The 20,439-nt window shown below is 47.2% G+C and overlaps 1 protein-coding gene across 6 annotated transcripts in view; it reads left to right on the plus strand.

Annotated features, from left to right (window-relative positions):
- qrich1 (glutamine-rich 1) overlaps positions 1–20,439 on the plus strand; it is a 30,464-nt gene extending 10,025 nt beyond the window's left edge. For all 6 annotated transcript variants that reach the window (XM_078414293.1, XM_078414296.1, XM_078414298.1 and 3 more), the window contains 8 exons: positions 1,418–2,377; positions 6,361–6,532; positions 9,146–9,300; positions 9,939–10,053; positions 11,263–11,371; positions 13,374–13,525; positions 15,002–15,092; positions 16,658–20,439. In XM_078414293.1, coding sequence (XP_078270419.1) covers positions 1,418–2,377; positions 6,361–6,532; positions 9,146–9,300; positions 9,939–10,053; positions 11,263–11,371; positions 13,374–13,525; positions 15,002–15,092; positions 16,658–16,847 — 1,944 coding nt within the window. In that variant the 3' untranslated portion in view covers positions 16,848–20,439. The remainder of the gene's footprint in view (positions 1–1,417; positions 2,378–6,360; positions 6,533–9,145; positions 9,301–9,938; positions 10,054–11,262; positions 11,372–13,373; positions 13,526–15,001; positions 15,093–16,657) is intronic.

The raw sequence follows: 20,439 nt of genomic DNA on the forward strand, positions 1-20,439 counted from the left end.
ATGATTATGGAGCCCGATTAATGTTTAGTGAAAACGTTGTTACAATTTTGCTTGAGTTGCCTTCCCAGTGAATTGGTAGAACGGGGTATTATTGTTGTCAGCAGTGTAATTGCTATGGCTTCCATTTGCAGTTAGAACAGAGAACAGGAACAGGACCATCAGCCCACAATGTCTGTTCAAAGCATGATGGCAAGTTTAGCTAATCTCCTCTGCCTGCACACGGTCCATATTCCACCATTCCCTGTATATCCTTGTGCCCATCTAAAACCTCTCAAACGCCACTATTATATTTTGACAGTGAATTTCAGGCTCCCACCACTCTCGGTGTAAAAAAAAACTTGCCCTGCACATCTCCTTTAAACTTTGCCTCTCTCACATTAGAGCTATGCCTTCCAGACCACCACCGTGGGAAAAAGGTTCTGTCTACCATATCGATACATCTCATAACTTATACTTCTATCAGGTCTCCCTTCAGCCTCCGATGCTCCAGGGAAAACAATCCGTTTGTTCAACCTCTCCTGATAGCTAATACCCTCTAATCCAGCAGCAACTTGGTGAAGCTCTTCTGCACCCTCTCCAAAGTCTTCACATCCTTCCTGTAATGGGGCGACCAGAACTGCGCACATTAAATTGGATGAGACATTGCCTTGCCTCTGACAGTAAATCTGTGCCGACAGATTGAAGTCTTGTGGCAGTAGTTTGGGAATGAAAGGAGTGCAGTAAACTCTTGCTTAACCAGTGTTTATGCAACTGGCAAAAATATTCAAGACATTGGTGAGGCTGCACTTGGAGGATTGTGTTAAGTTTTGATCACCCTGCAAAAGGAAGTATGCTATTATGCCGGAAAGTGTAGAGAAGTTTAATGAGGTTGTTGCCAGGACGTGAGTGCCTGAGTTATAGGGAGAGGTTGGACAGGCTAGGATTTTATTCCTTGGAGCACAGGAGGCTGAGGGGTGATCTTACAGATGAGTATTAAATCATGAGGGGGGTGGATAGGGTGAATGCACAGAGTATATTTCCCAGGGTAGGGGAATCAAGAACCACAGGGCCGAGGTTTAAGGTGAGAGGGGAAAGATTTAACAGGAACCTGTGGGGCAACTTGTTCCACAGAGTTTGGCTGTGTGCATTGGACTGGCTATGATTATATTGAACCTCATTGTCATCTCTCAGGCAACGCCATTTATTCACACAAATCAATTCTGTATTGAAAGTGGGAGAGTGGCCCAAAAGAAGTTATCATAAAGCAAAAGCTTTTGAAATTACAAGATTATTGTCGAACTCGGTTTTTAAATGTTTGCGTTTAAATCGTTCTCCACTCTTGCCCGAGCAGTTGTAAACAGACCCAGATATGGTTGTGAAGCTGAAGGAAGGTCAGTGCTCTGTCTGTGAATGGGCTGTGTGTCTCTTCTCTCTGCAGGTGCAGGTTCAGGTGCAGCAATCTCTGCAGAACGTGTCGACACAGCAGCTGTCTCCCCAGCTCCACCCGTCGCCCGACCAGATTCAGGTGCAGGTGCAGCCGCAGTCTGTCGGAGCCCAGCAGCAGCAGTCTTCTCAGCAGATGCAGAGCATGCACAGTCCCAGCCCGGCTCAGCAGCTGCAAGCGGCTCAGATCTCGGTGCAGCACATTCAGCCCTCGCAGCAGATCCAGGCATCGGAGATCTCTGACGAACACATCCAGCACCAGCAGATCCAGGCCCAGCTCATCTCGGGCCAGACGCAGCAGATCCAGATCCAGACCGTGGGCACCCTCTCTCCATCTCAGCCACAGGGCTCCCCTCGTGAGGGGGACCGGCGCTCCAGTACTTCAAACGTCCTCCAGCCCGTCAAGAAGCGCAAGGTGGACATGCCTATCACTGTTTCGTACACTATCACCGGGCAGCCTGTCGCCACCGTGCTGGCCATTCCACAGGGGCAGCAGCAAGGATATGTGTCCCTGAGGCCCGACCTCCTGACAGTGGACAGCGCTCACCTGTATACCACCACAGCTGGTACAATCACAAGCCCCAGTGGGGAGACCTGGGCCATCCCTGTGTACTCCACACAGCCTCGTACAGACATGCAGCAGCAAACAGCCACGCACGTCGCCATCCCTCAGGAAGCCTACAATGTGGTCCATGTCAGCAGCTCTCCCACTGCCGTGGCAGCCGTGAAGCTGGAGGAGGACAAAGGTAAATTGGTGACGTCTGTAATGAAGAACTCTCATGAGGAGGTGGTTCACACGCTGGCCAACACCATCTTCCCAGCACAGTTCATGAATGGCAACATCCACATCCCAGTGGCCGTGCAGGCAGTAGGGGGCTCGTACCAGACACAGGCGCAGTCCGTGCAGCTGTGGGATCCGCAGCAGCAGCAGCAGCAACAACAACAACAACTACAGGTAAGGCAGCAGGTGACTGACTGTTTGCTGGGAAACTTCTAACTGGTAGTAATCCAGTAGCATCCTGCAATGCCTGCGCTCGGAGTGGTCACAGGGTCTATCCTGGTCTGTGTGGGCTTCAATCTGCAGTACCTACAGTGCCCTCCATAATGTTTGGGACAAAGACTCGTCATTTATTTATTTACCTCTGTACTCCACAATTTCAGATTTGTAATTTAAAAAATCATGTGGTTAAAGTGCACATTGTCAGATATTAATAAAAAGGTAATTTTACACATTTTGGTTTCACCATGTAGAAATTACAACTGTGTTTATACATAGTCCCCCCATTTCAGGGCACCATAATGTTTGGGACACATGGCTTCACAGGCGTCTGTAATTGCTCAGGTGTGTTTGATTGCCTCCTTAATGCAGGTATAAGAGAGCTCTCAGCATTTAGTTTTTCCTCCAGTCTTTCCATCAGGAAAAACTAAGTGCTGAGAGCTCTATGGAAACTTTTATTGCTGTTTATCAACATGAGGACCAAAGTTGTGCCAATGAAAGTCAAAGGAGCCATTACAAGACTGAGAAACAAGAATAAAACTGTTAGAGGCATCAGTCAAACCTTGGGCTTTCCAAAATCAACTGTTTGGAACATCATTAAGAAGAAAGAGAGCACTGGTGAGCTTACTGATCGCAAAGGGACTGGCAGGCCAAGGAAGACCTCCATAGCTGATGGCAGAATTCTCTATAATAAAGAAAAAAAACCAAACACCTGTCCTACAGGGCAGAAACACTCTGCAGGAGTCAGTTGTAAATTTGTCAATGACCACTGTCATTGAACCCAATTGAGCATGCCTTTTTTATGCTGAAGAGAAAACTGAATGGGACTAGCCCCCAAAACAAGCATGAGCTAAAGATGGCTGCAATACAGGCCTGGCAGAGCATCACCACAGAAGACACCCAGCAACTGGTGATATCCATGAATCGTAGACTTCAAGCAGTCACTGCATGCAAGTTTATGCAACAAAATACTAAACATGAATACCTTCATTTTCATGACATTGCTGTGCCCTGAAATGGGGGAACTATGTATAAACAGTGCTGTAATTTCTACATGGTGAAACCAAAATGTATAAAAATGGCCTTAATTAAGATCTGACAATTTGCACTTTAACCACATGTGATTTTTTAAATATTACAAATCTCATTGTGGAATACAGAGGCAAATAAATGAATCATTGTCCCAAACATTATGGAGGGCACTGTACTTGTACTTGAACTTGTAATGCACCTTCACCAGATGCCATTTGATAATTCACCTGACCATGAAAGATATTAGTAGTGACAAAAGAAATTACACGGATTTGTGCATGGGAGATGTGTTTTTGAAGAGGTCACCGAGAAGATTGATGAGGGCAGGACAGTGGATGCTGTCTGCATGGAGCTTCGTAAAATCTTTGACAAAGTCCCCCATGGTAGAATATTCTGGTGGGTGAGGTCGCATGCGATCCTGGGAGACATAGATAGTTGGATACGTACTTGGCATGATAATGGGGGGTATGGCGGTGGAAGGGGGGGGGGGGGGGAAGGCAGAGGAGGGGAGCAGAAGCTGATGACGGGGTATTTCTCAGACTGGAGGCCGATGATTAGTGGTGTGTAATATGGATCGGTGTTGGTTGCTCGTTTATTTAAACTATTTGGATGCAAATGTACAAGAGATGGATGCAAATGTACAAGAGATGGATGCAAATGTACAAGAAATGTACAAGAGTTGCAGATGATTCTAAAATATGTGTTATAAAATAGCTGACAGTGAAGAAGGCTATCAACAATTACTGCAGAATCTTGATCAGCTACATAAGTGGGCTCAGGAATGGCTAATCGCGTACAATTCACATAAAGAGGTGGTGCATTTTTGTAAATTTAACCAGTGCAGGACCATCACAGTGATGGGGGGGGGGGGGAAGAAAGAGATACCTAGTAGTGCAAGTACATAGTTTTGTAATAGTGACATCACAGGTAGACAGTGGAGGCTTTTGACACACTGCCTTCATCAGTTGGGGCATTGCATATGAAAGTTGGGACGTTATGTTGCAGTTGTACAAGGCATTGGTGATGCTGCACTTGGAGTATTGTGTTCAGCTTTGGTCTGCCTGCTATAGGAGAGAAGCCATCAGGCTTGACAGCGGGCAGAGAGATTTACAAGGATGTTGCCAGGACTCGGCCTGAGCTACAGTGAGAGGTTGGGCAGGCTAGGACTTTACACGTTGGAGCGCAGGAAGCTGAGGGGTGATCTTATAGAGGTGTATAAAATCAAGAGGGGAATAGGTAGGGTGAACACACAGTCTTTTACCCAGGGTAGGGGAACCAAGAACCAGAGGACATAGGTTTGTGAGATGTAAAGGATTTAATAGGAATCTTAGGTGCTATTTATTCACACACAGTGGTGGGTATAAGGGCCACGAGCTGCCAGAAAAGGTAATTGAGGCAGATACAATAATAACATTTAAAAGGTATTTGGACAGCTTCATGGCCAAACAGACTTGGGGTTTTTTTGGATGACAATAAAGGTAATTCTGATTCGGAAAGGCAAGGTTTGGAGGGATTATGGGCCAAATGTGGGAAAATGGAACCAGATTTGTTGGGGCATCTCGGTATGTATGTTTGAGATCAGCTGAAGGGCTTGTTTCTGTACTGCATAAATTCCCTCTCTGCAATAATCCCACTAAATCTCTGGGATACTCCCATTTTCCTGAAGTATTGTGGTCAGAATTGGATAAGGTACACCAGTTATGGCCTAACTGGTTCACCAGGTTAATTCCTGGGATGGCGGGACTGACATATGATGAAAGAATGGGTCAACTGGGCTTGCATTCATTGGCATTTAGAAGGATGAGAGGGGATCTTATAGAAACATATACAATTCTTAAGGGGTTGGACAGGCTGGATGCAGGAAAAATGTTCCTGATATGGCAGTCCAGAACCAAGGGTCACAGTTTAAGAATAAGGGTTGGGCCATTTAGGACTGAGATGAGGACAAATTTTTCACCCAGTTGTGAATCTGTGGAATTTTCTGCCACAGAAGGCAGTAGAAGCCAATTCACTGGATATTTTCAAGAGAGAGTTAGATTTAGCTCTTAGGGCTAAAAGAATCGGGGAATATGGGGGAAAAGCAGGAACGGGGTACTGATTTTAGATGATTAGCTATGATCATATTGAATGGCGGTGCTGGCTCGAAGGGCCAAATGGCCTACTCCTGCACCTATTTTTCTATGTTTCTAACCAGTGTTTTAAGTTTAGCACTACCTTGCTGTGTAGTCTAAGCCACTATTTATGAATCCGTAGTTCATGTACTTTAACCACTTTCTCATCTCCCTCAGAAATGGTCTTACAACCTCCTTTATTTGGAGGCAATTAGAGTTAGATGACATCAAATTGCAGGACTTCAGGGAAATAAGTTGCTAAATTGATTATAGTGGAGTTGCAAAACAGGACACCAATTTCTGACTCAATCTTGTCAGTAATTGAGACCTTTTACAAAACCAAAGGCTTATTTATATGCAGAAACATGCCTCGCAGAGCATTATTAACACTTCTCATTTGCTTTATGTATTCTGATATCATACCATACCTTCACTTGGTTATTGTCTACGAAGTTTAATCTGAAGAGCGCAAGACCTGCACAAAATTAATTCAATGCATTAACCGTAAATCAGCTGCCCGTTAATTCTTGTATATCGTGCCTCTGCAGACCAAGTTTACGTCAAAATTGTGTTTATGGAAACTGTTGAGATAAAATTGTTCCGTAAAATGCTAAATTTCAAAACAAGCTGAGTCCAAGATATGTGGCCACAGGCCGTGATTTGTTCTATGGTTTCCAGCGTAAATGAATGTGAAGTGCGGCAGATGTAACCGTGTGCGAGCCTGTTTTCTGTGGGTTTTCACTGTGCCAGAGCATTGTAATCGTCCTGAAAACTCTGCGTATTTTTGTTGGTCGCTAGGGCCAAGCAGTGCAGGTGGCCGAAGTGGACCCTCAGCCGATGGCAACTTCCGAGATGCTTTTGCCAAACACCCTGAAACCAGAGGAAGGCCTTGGGGTCTGGAAGAGCTGGGCAGAGACCAAGAACGCCGAGTTTGACAAGGACTCTGAGAACAGGCCAGCCCCCATTGGTCGTAAGTGCTGTTACAGCTGAAATAACCTGTTGCAAATGTTGGTCTGGGCATAAATGCCCATATCTTGGGTTATGGAATTTATCTTCAATTCCAAAATTTTGGGAAGGGGCAAATTTGAGTAATTTGGTCTCAGAACCATTGCACGGTGCAGTCGGTTTAGCTGTGTGTTAGTAGGTCAACGTCAGAGATTATGCCTATCTGCTTCAGGTGCATTGTTGCACAGAGATGCAAAAGAACACCTCTACAATTCCCTTGCCATGGAAAAGCAATGTGGCCAGGAGTATGCCATCAGATCGGGGCCTCGGAATGACCACTGATGTGTGCACCATCAGTAATGTTAATATTCTATTTTGCTTTCCCATTGTCTGATATTCACATTTGACACTTCCACCTTGGGGAAAAGATTGTGACTGTCTACCCTATCTATGCCTCTCATCATTTTATATACTCCCCTCAGCCTCTGACATTGCAGAGGAAATTATCCAAGTTTGTCCGACCTCTCCTCACAGCTAATACCCAATAATCCAGGGAGCGTCTTGGTAAACCTGCATCCTCTCCAAAGCCCCACATCCTTCAGTACTGGGGTGACCAGAACTGCTCACAATCTTCCAAAGGACACACGCTATAATCTTGAGCACAAAAGAAAGTGCTGGAGTAACTCAGTGGGTCAGGCAGCATCTGTGGAGGGAACTGGTGATGTTTCGGGTCAGGACCCTTTGCCCATTTCCCTCCACTGATGCTTCCGAACCCACTGAGTTCGTCCAGCACTTAGTTTTTTGCATGTAATACTCCAAATGCAGCCTAACTAAAGGTTTATAAACTATAACATGACAGTATCCGAAAAGATATACTTGTAAATCTACTGCATCCGGTTTTGTATCCACTCTACACTTGTGCTTTCTGTTTGGGACCCAATTTTCTTGGATCAGTGACTGCTATAGACAATATAGACAATAGGTGCAGGAGTAGGCCATTCAGCCCTTCGAGGAGGCACCGCCATTCAATGCAATCATGGCTGATCACTCTCAATCAGTACCCCGTTCTTGCCTTCTCCCCATACCCCCTCACTCCGCTATCCTTAAGAGCTCTATCCAGCTCTCTCTTGAAAGCATCCAACGAACTGGCCTCCACTGCCTTCTGAGGCAGAGAATTCCACACCTTCACCACTCTCTGACTGAAAAAGTTCTTCCTCATCTCCGTTCTAAATGGCCTACCCCTTATTCTTAAACTGTGGCCCCTTGTTCTGGACTCCCCCAACATTGGGAACATGTTTCCTGCCTCTAATGTGTCCAATCCCCTAATTATCTTATATGTTTCAATAAGATCCCCCCTCATCCTTCTAAATTCCAGTGTATACAAGCCCAATCGCTCCAGCCTTTCAACATACGACAGTCCCGCCATTCCGGGAATTAACCTAGTGAACCTACGCTGCACGCCCTCCATAGCAAGAATATCCTTCCTCAAATTTGGAGACCAAAACTGCACACAGTACTCCAGGTGCGGTCTCACCAGGGCCCGGTACAACTGTAGAAGGACCTCTTTGCTCCTATACTCAACTCCTCTTGTTATGAAGGCCAACATTCCATTGGCTTTCTTCACTGCCTGCTGTACCTGCATGCTTCCTTTCATTGACTGATGCACTAGGACACCCAGATCTCGTTGAACTCCCCCTCCTCCTAACTTGACACCTTGCTATCTACGTAATTGTACATTGATGGTGTGAGGCTTTGTTCATAGACCACCAAGTTATTGGGCATGGTGTACCAGAGTTCAGTCTGTTATACCAGTGGGGTAGTCGTAACTGGGTTCAATCTTTAAAACATTTCTTCAAGGGAAGGAATCATCAAATGGAAAAAATAAAAGCTCCTGAAATAAAGACAAGTACAAAATTAACATTGACTGTGCACGACGGGCAAATACACCTGATGTGGCGGGCAGCCAAAGTCTCCAGGTGTGTGTGCCAGTAACCCTGGGCAATTTGACCCTTTTCTGAAGAGGTGAAACAATCACAGTCACAGTTGCTTTCCTTGAACCCTCTGTTTCACCTGTTTCATGGTGTGTTTGGCTTTGCTTGGGAGCTCACAGGCTCAGTCCTGAATTACTCTACCATTTAACGATTACATTAACTATCTTGCACACAAACCCAGCCTAGCAGTGGCTTTCAAGTGCACTGTTGTTACTTCAGTGGTTGTGTTACTGTGATTAGAGTCGATTGAGATTAAAAGGAACTAAATAGGAACCGTTCCAGGTGTAGGTGTAACAATGAGTATGTTGCACCGTAGCTGCAGGTAGTTTGGGCTTTTGATATATGGTGATGCTTTAAGTGGCAAGGTTTCTGCCAAAACATTACTCTTCACGTTCCATTGCAGGAGGTGACAGCACTATGTGTTGGCAGCACTATCTGCTTTATTTAAAGCAGTGCCACTGTTTGGTAATTTTGGAAAATGTTCATTTCCAAAGAGAGGAATAATGTAATGTCCTCGATACAATTTGGCTGAACATTGCTGGCATATCGCGCTAATGGGGCAAGTTAGTTCAGAGTCTTGCAAGGTGAATGGGGGCAGGGCCAGAGCTGTACAGCACATGGTGATGTTGTCTCTTCTCTCTGGCAAGGTCGTCAGCCGCTGCGCTTCCAGGAGAATCTCCTCTCATCAGCGGTGGCAGAATTGAACTACGGACTGTGTCTAATGCTGAAGGAAGCTCGCTCAGCCGAGGGGGAAGCCTACAATCCAGATATGCTCTACTACATATGTCTGTGCATTCAAAAGGTACAACAGCTGAGTTAAATGTACCAACCAGCAGTCTAGAGTTTCCAAACAACTCTATCCCGGCAATATCTGTGTGTGTGCATATCTCTGTCTGTCTGTATGTGTGACTCTTTGTGTGTGTCTCTCTGCTTGTGTTTATGTGACTGTTTCTGTGTGTTACTCTGCCTGTGTGTGTGTCTCTCTGCACATATATTGGTTGTCCCTGTGGGTGTGTGTGTCTCTGTCTGTGTGTGACATGGCCTGTGTGTATGTGTCTGCACCTGTCTTGGGTGTGTGTGTGTGTCTTTGTCAATGTGTGTACTCTGCCTGTGTGTACGCCCGTGTGTGTCTATGGTCAGTGTGTGCAGTCAGTTTTCAAACAACCAACTGAAATAAGTTAAAACTACAGATGTTGGAAATCTGAAGGAGAATCAGAAGCTGTTGGAAAAGCTTGGGTATGAAGAGAGAAACGGTAATCCGTAGGAACTGTAAAACAGAGAAGGCAAACGTGTTTTAAGTTTGCAGAGAAGGACCATTCCTCTCTCCCCTGACTTTATTTCAGATTTCCAACTTCTGCAGTAATTTGACTTTAGATTAAATGCTGGATCGACATTAAAGAAATAACGAAACTGGGACTTTCTTTTTGAACTTTTTTTCAGTATCTGTTTGAAAATGGCCGAGTAGATGATATATTTTCAGATATCTACTATACAAAGTTCACTGAGAGGCTGCAGGACGTATTACAGGACTGGCAGCCTCAGATCAGCTCTCTGGGTAAGTGACAGGTTTCTGGCTCGCACCAGCCATGGCCACATTTACTGTTGCATGTGGTAGAGATTTTCCCTGCGGAACATGGCATGCCCCGTGGGATGAGGGGCTTGATCTGAGAAACTATCTGCACCATGAGTTTCCAAAACGCAAACCTGATTGATCCTGTTGGTTCCATTCCTCTGCTCTTTTCCCTGCAAGTTGCCCTTTCTCACACATGTTCATCAACGCCCCTTTGATCCTTTTTGTCATTAACTGAGACTGAGGATAATTTATAGAAAGATTAACCTACTGATATATATTTGGGGATGAGAGGAAACCAGAGACCAGAGAGAAATGGAGAGAGCATGAAACTGTACAACCAGCAGCCAGGGTTGGGATCAGATTCTGGGCCTAAGAATGAGGCAGCGTTGTTACTGTTTTTATCATTCCACTCATTCTGTGTGGCGCTCCCTAGGGCCAGTCTAAAAATGTGCTGCCAGAACTGTAATCCAGGTGTGGTGTCAGAGCCGTACCCAAGGTGTACTGCCAGAGCTGTACTCCAGGTGTGGTGCCAGAGCTGTACTCCAGGTGTGGAGCCACTGGGATTTTGTTTGGCTGCAGCACAATCTCATTTGCTGTACACTGCTCGTCAAGTAACAATTTGTTAACCTCTAAGTTTCTTACACTTATCCAGGCCATTTTAATCACTGTACATGCACCCCGAGGTCTCTGGACCTGTGTAACCTCTTGCTTTTTCACCATTTAGAACTTTGTTCAAACCACCTTGGGTCACAAGATTCAAAAATATACAATTTATACCTTGGAAATGTTCTTGTTGTGTCAAGGGTAAGCTTGGGTTCAAATGATCCATGTCAGCTCTGCAACTACATTGTTAAGCCCCAGAAGGAATTTGTCCGCCTCAATGAGAACACCTCTCATCTTTCTAGATTGTAGAGATGGGGAGGCTGAGGATTATCATTTTCATAAGTTACAGAAGCAGAATTTGGCCATTCAGCCAATCAAGTCTACTCTACCATTCAATCATGGCTTATCTATCTTTCCCTCTCAACCCTATTCTCCTGCCTTCTCTCCATGATCTGTCAATCTCTGCCTTAAAGGTATCCATTGACGGCCGCCACAGCCATCTGTGGCATTAGAGTTAGGATTGATTACTTATTCAATAGGTACTCTCAAGGCATGCAGAGGGAAGTAAAACAATGTGTTGTTTCATAGGTTACATGATCCCCAGTCACATCACGGAGGAGATGTTGTGGGAATGCAAGCAGCTCGGAGCTCATTCACCTTCCACCCTCCTTACAACGCTCATGTTCTTCAACACCAAGTGAGTGCCAGCAACCCTCCTAAACCCAAACCCTCATTGTACGGTTGCTTTCGAAGATATTTATTCACAAAATGCTGGAGTAACTCAGCAGATCAGGCAGCATTTTGGGAGAGAAGGAATGGGTGACGTTTCGGGTCGAGACCCTTCTTCAGTCTCGACCCGAAACGTCACCCATTCCTTCTCTCCCGAGATGCTGCCTGGCCTGCTGAGTTACTCCAGCATTTTGTGAATAAATACTTTCGATTTGTACCAGCATCTGCAGTTATTTTCTTATTGTACAGTTGCTTACTTTACTACAGTTGTCACAAACATTTTTGTTATACAACAAACTTGTAGGTTATGAACGATCTTCTTGTGCAAGTAGTTGCTGATGGCACAGTAAATCTATGTGCATCTGTGGCCTCTCTAGTTCCACTGGGACTCTCGTTGGATGCTTCCTCATTTACTTTGGGTATTTTAGCTTGTTTCCTGTATTTATTCTGATTAGATCATCTGTCTGAAGACTTGTTTGCTGTTACTATTTCCCTTATTAAGTGGGGTAGTAGGAAGGAGAATGAAGTGTGTATCTGCAGCAGTCTTTGCAGTTATTAGAAATCTCACAAGTAATATTGAGATAATCCCACCAACAAATTACAAGAAAAATGCATTTCCTTCCTCATTTCCATTTTGGCTCTCTCCTCTTTTGGGTGATGAGCTAAAATAATTCTCACCTTTGTCAATGTAACTCGGTTACAACATTCTCTAGATATGGGGAAGACCCATTTGATTGGAAATAGCAAAAGTAGCACCTTAATTTAAGAAAGGAAGGAGATGGAAAGCATAAAATGAATAAAACATTGTTATCAAAATCTGTCCACCTCAGGCTCTTAGTTTACAATTCATCACACTTCAGTTGTCTGCCCAAAGAGAGGGAGATGAAGCAGGATAATGCACACATCTTGTTCAACATCATAGAGAAAATGTTGAAGTTATTTCTAAAGACCTAATAGCAGGGCACTGCGAAAAGATCCAGGTAATCAGCATGAATGTGGAATCGTGCTGGAGTTCGCTGAAGAAGTAGCATGCCGTGATGATGAGGAACTTTGATTTGCACAAGTCATTTGTTAAAGGTTCTTGTGGAAGGTGATAGTTCACGGCCGGTGGTTTCCTGCTGGTGTAGCAGCGACCGGCTGCTTAATGGGACATGCAGAGGAGGCACAAATGTGTTTGTGTTTAAGGAGGAGCTTGTCACTGGATCGGTGCTTGGGCCTCTGTTCCTTTACAATTTCTAGCAATGACTTGGATGAAGGTGCAATTACTGCAGTGTCGGAGGTTGGTGTGTTGTGAAGGGCACCTTGGAGGCTGCAGAGCGAAAGAGGTAAGTGAGTGGGCAAAGATCTAGTCAGTGCTTTATTCCGTTTTGTCGGGGGAAATCACCCGTTATCTAAATGGTGAGAGATGCAGAGCTAGGAGATGCAGAACGACCAAGTGCCCAAAAGCAAGGTTCACAAATGACAGGTCCAGCAAGTAACCAGGTCAATCATCAGAGTGTTGGTTATGTTGATAGAAATTGAATGTGGAGGGAGGGAGGTGATGCTTGGGTTCTGAAAGTGAGACCACGTCTGGAGCAGTGTAATGGGTTCCTTATTTCAGCAAGGAGCTGGTGGGCTGAAGGGCCTGTTTCTCTTCTGTGTGACTATGTGAGTGCAGTGCAGAGAGGGTTTACTAGATCAACATCTAGAGCAGATGACTTGTGAAGGTTGGTCAGGCTGGGCCTATACTGATTACAGTGTTGATGAAGGAAACAATCCTTCAGGTGTCTCGACGGGTGAGGAGGTTTCTTCATGTGGCACAATCTAGAAGGAGGTTACCGCCTAAAAATAATGTTTGTCCAAACAAGACGGAGATAAGGCAGATTTTTCGCCAGAGATGAAAACTCTAAAGGTTGGATACTGATCAGGAGGTCTTGTAGATTTTCCAAATGTTATTTTTGACAACTCTTGGACATGCTCTCTCTATTCAGGTACTTCCTATTGAAAAGTGTGGAGCAACACATGAAACTGGCATTTTCTAAAGTAGTCCGGCAAACAAAGAAGAACCCAGTGAATCCCAAGGACAAAAGCACAAGCATTCGTTACCTGAAAGCACTGGGCCTACATCAAACCGGCCAGAAAGGTCAGTGGCTTCCCACTCCAAACCGTGTGTAACGTTGTTCAGCACAGACTCCAACCTTGTGTGACATTGGCAAGCCAGTCTTTCCATGAATTTTCTGAAATCTCAGCAAAAGCTGAACATTAAATGTCATGAGCATTCAACACGATATGGACATTTGCAACATAACCTTTCTTGTTTTTACTTTGTTTCTGGTCTGCTCCACACCAGAGATTTCTGAATGTGTTTACCACAAGCGAGCCAGTGACAGACTGGAACAAGATCCCCTCCACATCTTTTCCAAGATGTTGCCCCTCCAGTTCAGGTGTATCTGTCGTTGTACAGCTCCCCTCGCCCTGCCCTAGGAGTGATCCCAAAGAAGCGCTCCCTCCTGCACCAGCTCCTCAACCCGTCCTTCCGCCAACCTATCTTCCAGTTCCTATGCTCACTGGCACATGGCACAGGGAGTCATTCAGAGATTACAGCCCTTGTTTGTCAGTTTCCAGTCTTATTCCCGATGTTCATTTTGCAGGACCTCGTCTCTCCAGCTACCTACATACTTAGCACCAATAATGATCACAACCTCTGGCTGCTAACCCTTCCCTTTCAGAGGGTTGTGAACCCTTTCTCAGACCCTGGCAACAGGAAGATGAGGCACCATCTTGAAGTCTCGTTTATAGCCACAGAACTGCCTGCCTGACACCCAGAGCATCACTAGACATTGTATAGGCATGTCTAGACATTGACCTGTGCAGCACGTCCAGGTGTCGTGCCACTGGCTGCTGCTACTATGCCCTCACAGACCACTCTCCTGGCAGTCACACCTCTTGCTGAAACTGCAGTGTGACCACTGCTGCGCTCTCTGCCTCCGATACGCTCAGAGTTCAGCTGCTGCCCCAGCTGATGCATATGGTCAGAGAGGAACTGCCACTGGATCCGCCCCTCCCCCTGGCCCGTTCTGCCCCAAGCCCCCTCAACCTCTACCTGATCTCCCACAGGAGGAGCTTAACCATCCACTCACTGCCCTATCTACCCTTCTTGTGACTGATGGGTTTAATACAAAAGGAAAGACCTTACCATGACTTAAACATGTCATATAAAAATATCAGTACTGAGTGCAGGATCCCGACTGCAAATGTTGACCATCCTTCGTCCCCACAAATGCTGCGTTCCATCAGCGGGTTATTTTTTGCTGCAGATTCCAGCTTGTGCCATCACTCGTGTCTTCTCTCTCCTGCCCCAGACCACCCTTGTTACACTCAGCCTCTGCACCTAAACCTCAAGCTCAGCACTTCAGAACTGCCCTTCTCCTGGCAGCTGGGCTCCAGCTGGCCTCTTGCACTCAGCGTCGGGTCTGCCACTGGGCAGATCTGCTGGCACCTTGGAACTGTGTCAGCGGTCTTTGCTTGAGAGGCAACCGGGCCTCTTGCTGGTTTTGTGGGCTGTTCAGGTGTGACGGTAGAGCGATGACCTGAAGCCTAAGATCTCCCCTTGTTTCAGTTCCAGATGACATGTATGCAGAGCAGTCAGAAAACCCGGAGAATCCTTTGCGCTGCCCCATCAAACTCTATGACTTCTACCTCTTCAAATGGTGAGGATGTTGCTGCAAGTGAGAGATTAGTTGTGTCACCACTACCTCCAACCTCCAGTCTGTTCATTACTTCTTCCGCAGTGTTTAGTTTTAATGTTGATAGTCTTGATTTGGTGGAATTTTAGAAAATAGCATCATGTGAAAGGGGCTTTTCATCAGATGGCCTAATGGGGATGTGAGTGTTTTAATGTGCAGTGAAAGGGGGAAGGGATGAGGAACGTTGACGTGCAAATAATGTCAAAGGGTAACTGGGAAAGTAACAAACACGTAGAGGTGAAAGTGCAGAACATTTATCTAGAATTATGAAAAGAATGAAGGAAAATGTCCATTGCTGGTTGTCACCACCCTGGAGGGCCGGGGTAGCAGTGCTGGGACCAGGTGGAAGATCTCAGTGGCAGGTTGCCATGTTGGTTTCTGTTGGGCGTTTCACATGTTGGTCGGTTCTAGCCTGTGTCTGCCCACTCTCAAGTCTCGAAGGCACAACTTGCTCAACCTTTTTAATTAGCTGGAATCGTTCATATCTCCTTGCAAATTATTTGTACAGTGCAATATTCTCCAGGGTTTGACACCAAAGAGTCACACAGCACAAACACCAGCCCTTTGGCCCATGCCACCCAACATGCCCCATCAACGCTAGTCCTATCTGCCCGTGTTTGGCCCATATCCTCAACCATTCCTATCCATGTACCCGTCCATATTTATTCACAAAATGCTGGAGTAACTCAGCAGGTCAGGCAGCATCTCGGGAGAGAAGGAATGGGTGACGTTTCGGGTCGAGACCCTTCTTCAGACTGATGCCCAAATGTCTTAAAATGCTGTTATAATACCTGCTTCAACTACCTCCCCTGGCAGTTTGTGCTATACACCCACCGACCTCTGTGTGAAAAAGTTGCCACTCGGGTTCCTATTAAATCTTTCCCCTCTCATGTTAAATATATAGGTCCTAGTTCTTGATTCCTCTATCCTGGAAAAAAGACTGTGCATTCACCGTATCTATTCCCCTCATGATTTTATACACCTCTTTAAGATCACCCTCAGCCTCCTGTGGTCTAAGGAATAAACCTCTGCACAACCACTCCCTAAACCCCAGGTCCTTGAATCCTGCCAATATCCTGGTAAATCATCTCTGCACTCTTTCCAGCTTAATAGCATCTTTCCTGTAGCAGGGTGACCAGAACTGCACACAGTACTCCAAGATAGCAGTTTATAATAACCGTATGGATGGGGTCAAGGTGAGGGTGGTGTGGCAGAGATCCTCCTGTAGATGGTGATCTGGACACTGGCTTCTCCCTCCCCTTCACCGGCTTGCACCAAGGTAGCACTTTGCCAACGCCTGAGTCATCCAGCCCCTACCGGACACCCAACATCCTCTTGACCCAATCTGGTGTTGGTACACAGTCTCCCTGCCACAGATGTTGGCAGCACATCAGAGCTGCCCTCCCACACCCTGAGCTCAGCGACGGTCATGTTCAACGCGGTTTTCTGGAACTGAGGATGTGGGAGCGGGCGGGAGAGCTGTGCAGGCGAGAGCTGGCGTTGCCACTAACGTGCATGGTGCTGTTCAGTCCCCAGAGTGTGAAGGGAAGGAACGACACCTTCTACCTGACGCCTGAGCCGGTGGTGGCTCCCAACAGCCCCATCTGGTACTCCACCCAGCCCATCAGCAAGGAGCACATGGAGCAGATGCTGACTCGGATTCTAACAGTGCGAGAAATCCAGGAAGCCTTTGCCATCGCGGCTGCCAACCTGCACTAGAGCCTGGGCAGAGAGGCAGGAGCAGACGCACTACATGGACAGCAGGGCCTTCCTTCCCTGGTGTTTCACGGCGGAGGCCTGGGGAGAGTGTCGCCCGGGTGTATATCTGGATAATTTAGCATAATCGGGTTGGCTCCCAGATACAGGGAGTCTGGCAGTTGCCTTTCTCAAGTGGCAGATTTGATTTTGACTTTATTTTTTGATGCGTGGCAGATTTGGGCAGCAGGAAACCCTGCTGGCTTTGGAGACTCGTGTCACAAACTCCGGACACCCACAGGGTGAACTCATCATGTCATTGGTGTGAGACGGATGTATCAGTAATCTTTCTGCCCGTTGCTGGCTTTACCTGACCTCCACTGAAGAGAATTTAACCTGGAAGAGAGAATGGAACGCTGATGAAGGTTTATATAATTAAAAGTTTTTCAATACTTAAAACAAAAATGATGTTTTTTTAGACTGACTAGAACTGAAGACTTTTCACATGCCGACCACGTGCGTGGCCTTGACTCCAGGCAGAGAAAAATTATTGTAATATACACGTATACCATTATAAAGAGACCTTTGTTTTTCTGTATTCTGTTCTAATAGTCTGTGCAACGCAGCAAGCTTTTCTCAGCCTACAATGATGCGAGGAGTTTTGGTTGCAGTACAATGAAGTGCGCGTCAGAGGAAGGAGGGAGGCAGGGGGTGTCCTGCCCTACTCCACCCCCTGTGAACAGTGGGGCAGTGTCTGTTCATCGTTGGTCACCCACAGGTTGAATCACTCAGTTTGTCCCCGGCCGCCGGTCCCAGCCCTCTGGGTGCAGCGCCTCTGCACAGGTGTCACAGTCCGGCTGTGGCTCGGCCCATCCACAGGGTCGCTCTATGATTTGACAATACAATATAAATACAGAACTGTATTGTGATACTGATATTAAGATACACTAGCTTTATTTTGGAGGAATTCTGTTTTATACTTTTTGCTAGAAAGGGGATATTTGTAATGATTATATTGGGCTATGTGGAGTGTTGGGCAGTCCACAGTGTGTAGTATTTCCCAGTGCTGGCCAGGCTTGTACGGTTGCATTATGGTCTCCAGCCACCCTGAATGATGTCTCAGTCTGTGGATCTCCATGCAGGGAACAGCCGGCCACAACTACCGCGGCAGCTGGATGAACAGGCAGTAGCTGAGCTATTTGTAGGCAGGGAGGGCTCGATACAGAACACTGTGATCAGTGTTTGAGTTTGTTCTGAAATACACTTGGACCAGATGCGTTGATAAGGCTGAAGTCTGTTTATTTGTTGGAATTTTTTTCTTGGTTCGACTATATGCTGAGACTAGTTTATTTTTCATCCAAGGGAGAAGATTTTCCTGCCTGCATCAGCTACAGTAATCCGTGTTCGTGGCCACCTCTCGGTGGGTTTGGCCACGTGCCCCCCATACTTGGGCGGGTGGGTGCCCTGTGATTACGGGCAGTGGGTGCCTTGTGTTCACGGGCAGTGGGTGCCCTGTGTTCAGTCAGAGGGTGCCCTGTGTTTACGGGCAGTGGGTGCCCTGTGTTCACAGTCAGTGGGTGCCTTGTGTTCACAGTCAGTGGGTGCCCTGTGTTCACAGTCAGTGTGTGCCCTGTGTTCACGGTCAGTGGGTGCTCTGTGTTCACAGTCAGTGGGTGCCCTGTGTTTACGGGCGGTGGGTGCCCTGTGTTCACGGGCGGTGGATGCCACTGGCACCCGCTCGATGTACCCCCGGCAACAGGCGACTCCACTCCAGGACACACAGCCTGGTGCTGGAGACCTAGGTGTTGTGTAGGATAGTGTTGGTGTGCGGGGTGATCGGTGATCGGCGCGGGCCGAGCTGCCTGTTTCTATGCTGTATCTCAAGTCTAAAGTAAAGTGTGTGCGCTGTTACAGAGCCGTGAACAACTAACTGCTCACTAACTCTGCAGGCATTCTCTGGTATTATGAAGTACATATCAGTTCTGGACGGTGACAATCCTAATTTCAAATTGCACGGGTGTTGCTCTGATGGTGTTCCCAGAGCAGTCAGCAGGGAATGGATGACCCATCTGTGCAGATGTTTGCTCTGCCGGCCATTTCCTTCCCTCAGCTACATCAGGTATGTGTGGAAAGGCTAGCTCGTGATTGAATGGAGAGTTGGAGTCGGAGTATTGCTGCTTGTCGTGAGGTAGACTTGGTGACCAGAGAGGGAGAGACTGTGATCAGGAGGCCGGTGCTGATGTGGGGGCTCACTGGGCCTTGGAGCTTTGCACCAGGCTGCAGTCAACAAATGTACAAAGTGCAGCTGACACTAAACTCCACACACTCTCCTCTCACTGTTGTTCACACAGGGGTGGCTACTGTTGTTGTTAATATGCTGTTTAAATGAATCACAATCCAGGAAACGTTACATTTGTAAGAGTTGTTTTGGTTTTACTAACTGGTGGTGTTGAGAGAATGAGGCAGCTTCCTGGACACCCCAGGACCAGTGGTGTTGATGTCCCCTGCCTCAGAGCCACTGACTGCTTGTGTTAAACACTTCCACCTTCCCGCTTCTATTTAAATGTTCAGACAGCAGTTTTAGTTTGATTGTGGGATTTATGGACCCAAGTGGCCCATAAATTGTTTGTGTTCTTGTGCCAGACGCTGGTGTTAGCACGGGCAGCGCGTATCCTCCACATTCCTCGAGTGATTTCCCCCTCCTGTGCAGCTGCAGAGCATTCCTGAGAAGGTACCATGCCACAGGAGCAGCCCCCTCCCCGCACCACTCCACAGCAGGAGGCCTGTGGTCCCTGACCCACCACAAGAGACGGGACTGGGGTGGACACTGATGGTTCATGGCTCCCTCACCAACACACCGCCTCACTCACTGCTCACATCTGCAGTGTCCTAACCCGGCCCTTGGTTTGGGGGAGGTTCATCTTGCGTGAGGAGTAACCCTCTGACATTTCCATCCCACACACCCAGCTTCTGATCTAAGGTCTGGCCCCAGGGTCCTGTGAATTGTAACACCTCTGGTCACAGCCAGCCTGCCCCTCATGCACATGTGTAGCACATACACACACAGCTGCTCCACACGCCATTTCCCCGCCTCAACACGGATGGCGCCGTCATCAAACAAAACCCCAACCTGATTTAGGCAAGAAATGTGCGGGTGTCCCGGGGCATTAACCCAGCACAGACCACTGGTCACCCACCGCACCCCATCTCCATCTCGACAGGCCAGCCCTCGGGTCACACACGTCCCCCATCACTCTTGCTTTCACTTAACTTACTCGGGGAGTTTCTGCAGACGACTTGCTGCCTACCCCAGCCTGTGGGACTGGTCAGGTTGACAGGGGAGTGAGTGGTCATCGGAGCCAGTCCGGTACCTGGGAGATCGTCACACCACAGCACCAGTTTATCTCCCCTCCCACCGCTGATGCACCTCACAGCCTGTGCCACACCTCACAGTAGTTGTAGGGGTAAGTGCAGAATAAAAGGTGCAGCACCTGGAACCTCCCCAGCACCACACAGCTGCTCCCTGCGCTGATTCAGGTTCAGTGCCCCCACCCCTCCCTCCTCGCCCCCCCCCCTCCCTCCTCGCCCCCCCCCCCTCCATCCCCATTCCCTCTAA

Source organism: Rhinoraja longicauda, chromosome 17, assembly GCF_053455715.1.
Source record: "Rhinoraja longicauda isolate Sanriku21f chromosome 17, sRhiLon1.1, whole genome shotgun sequence".
NCBI lineage: Eukaryota > Metazoa > Chordata > Chondrichthyes > Rajiformes > Arhynchobatidae > Rhinoraja > Rhinoraja longicauda.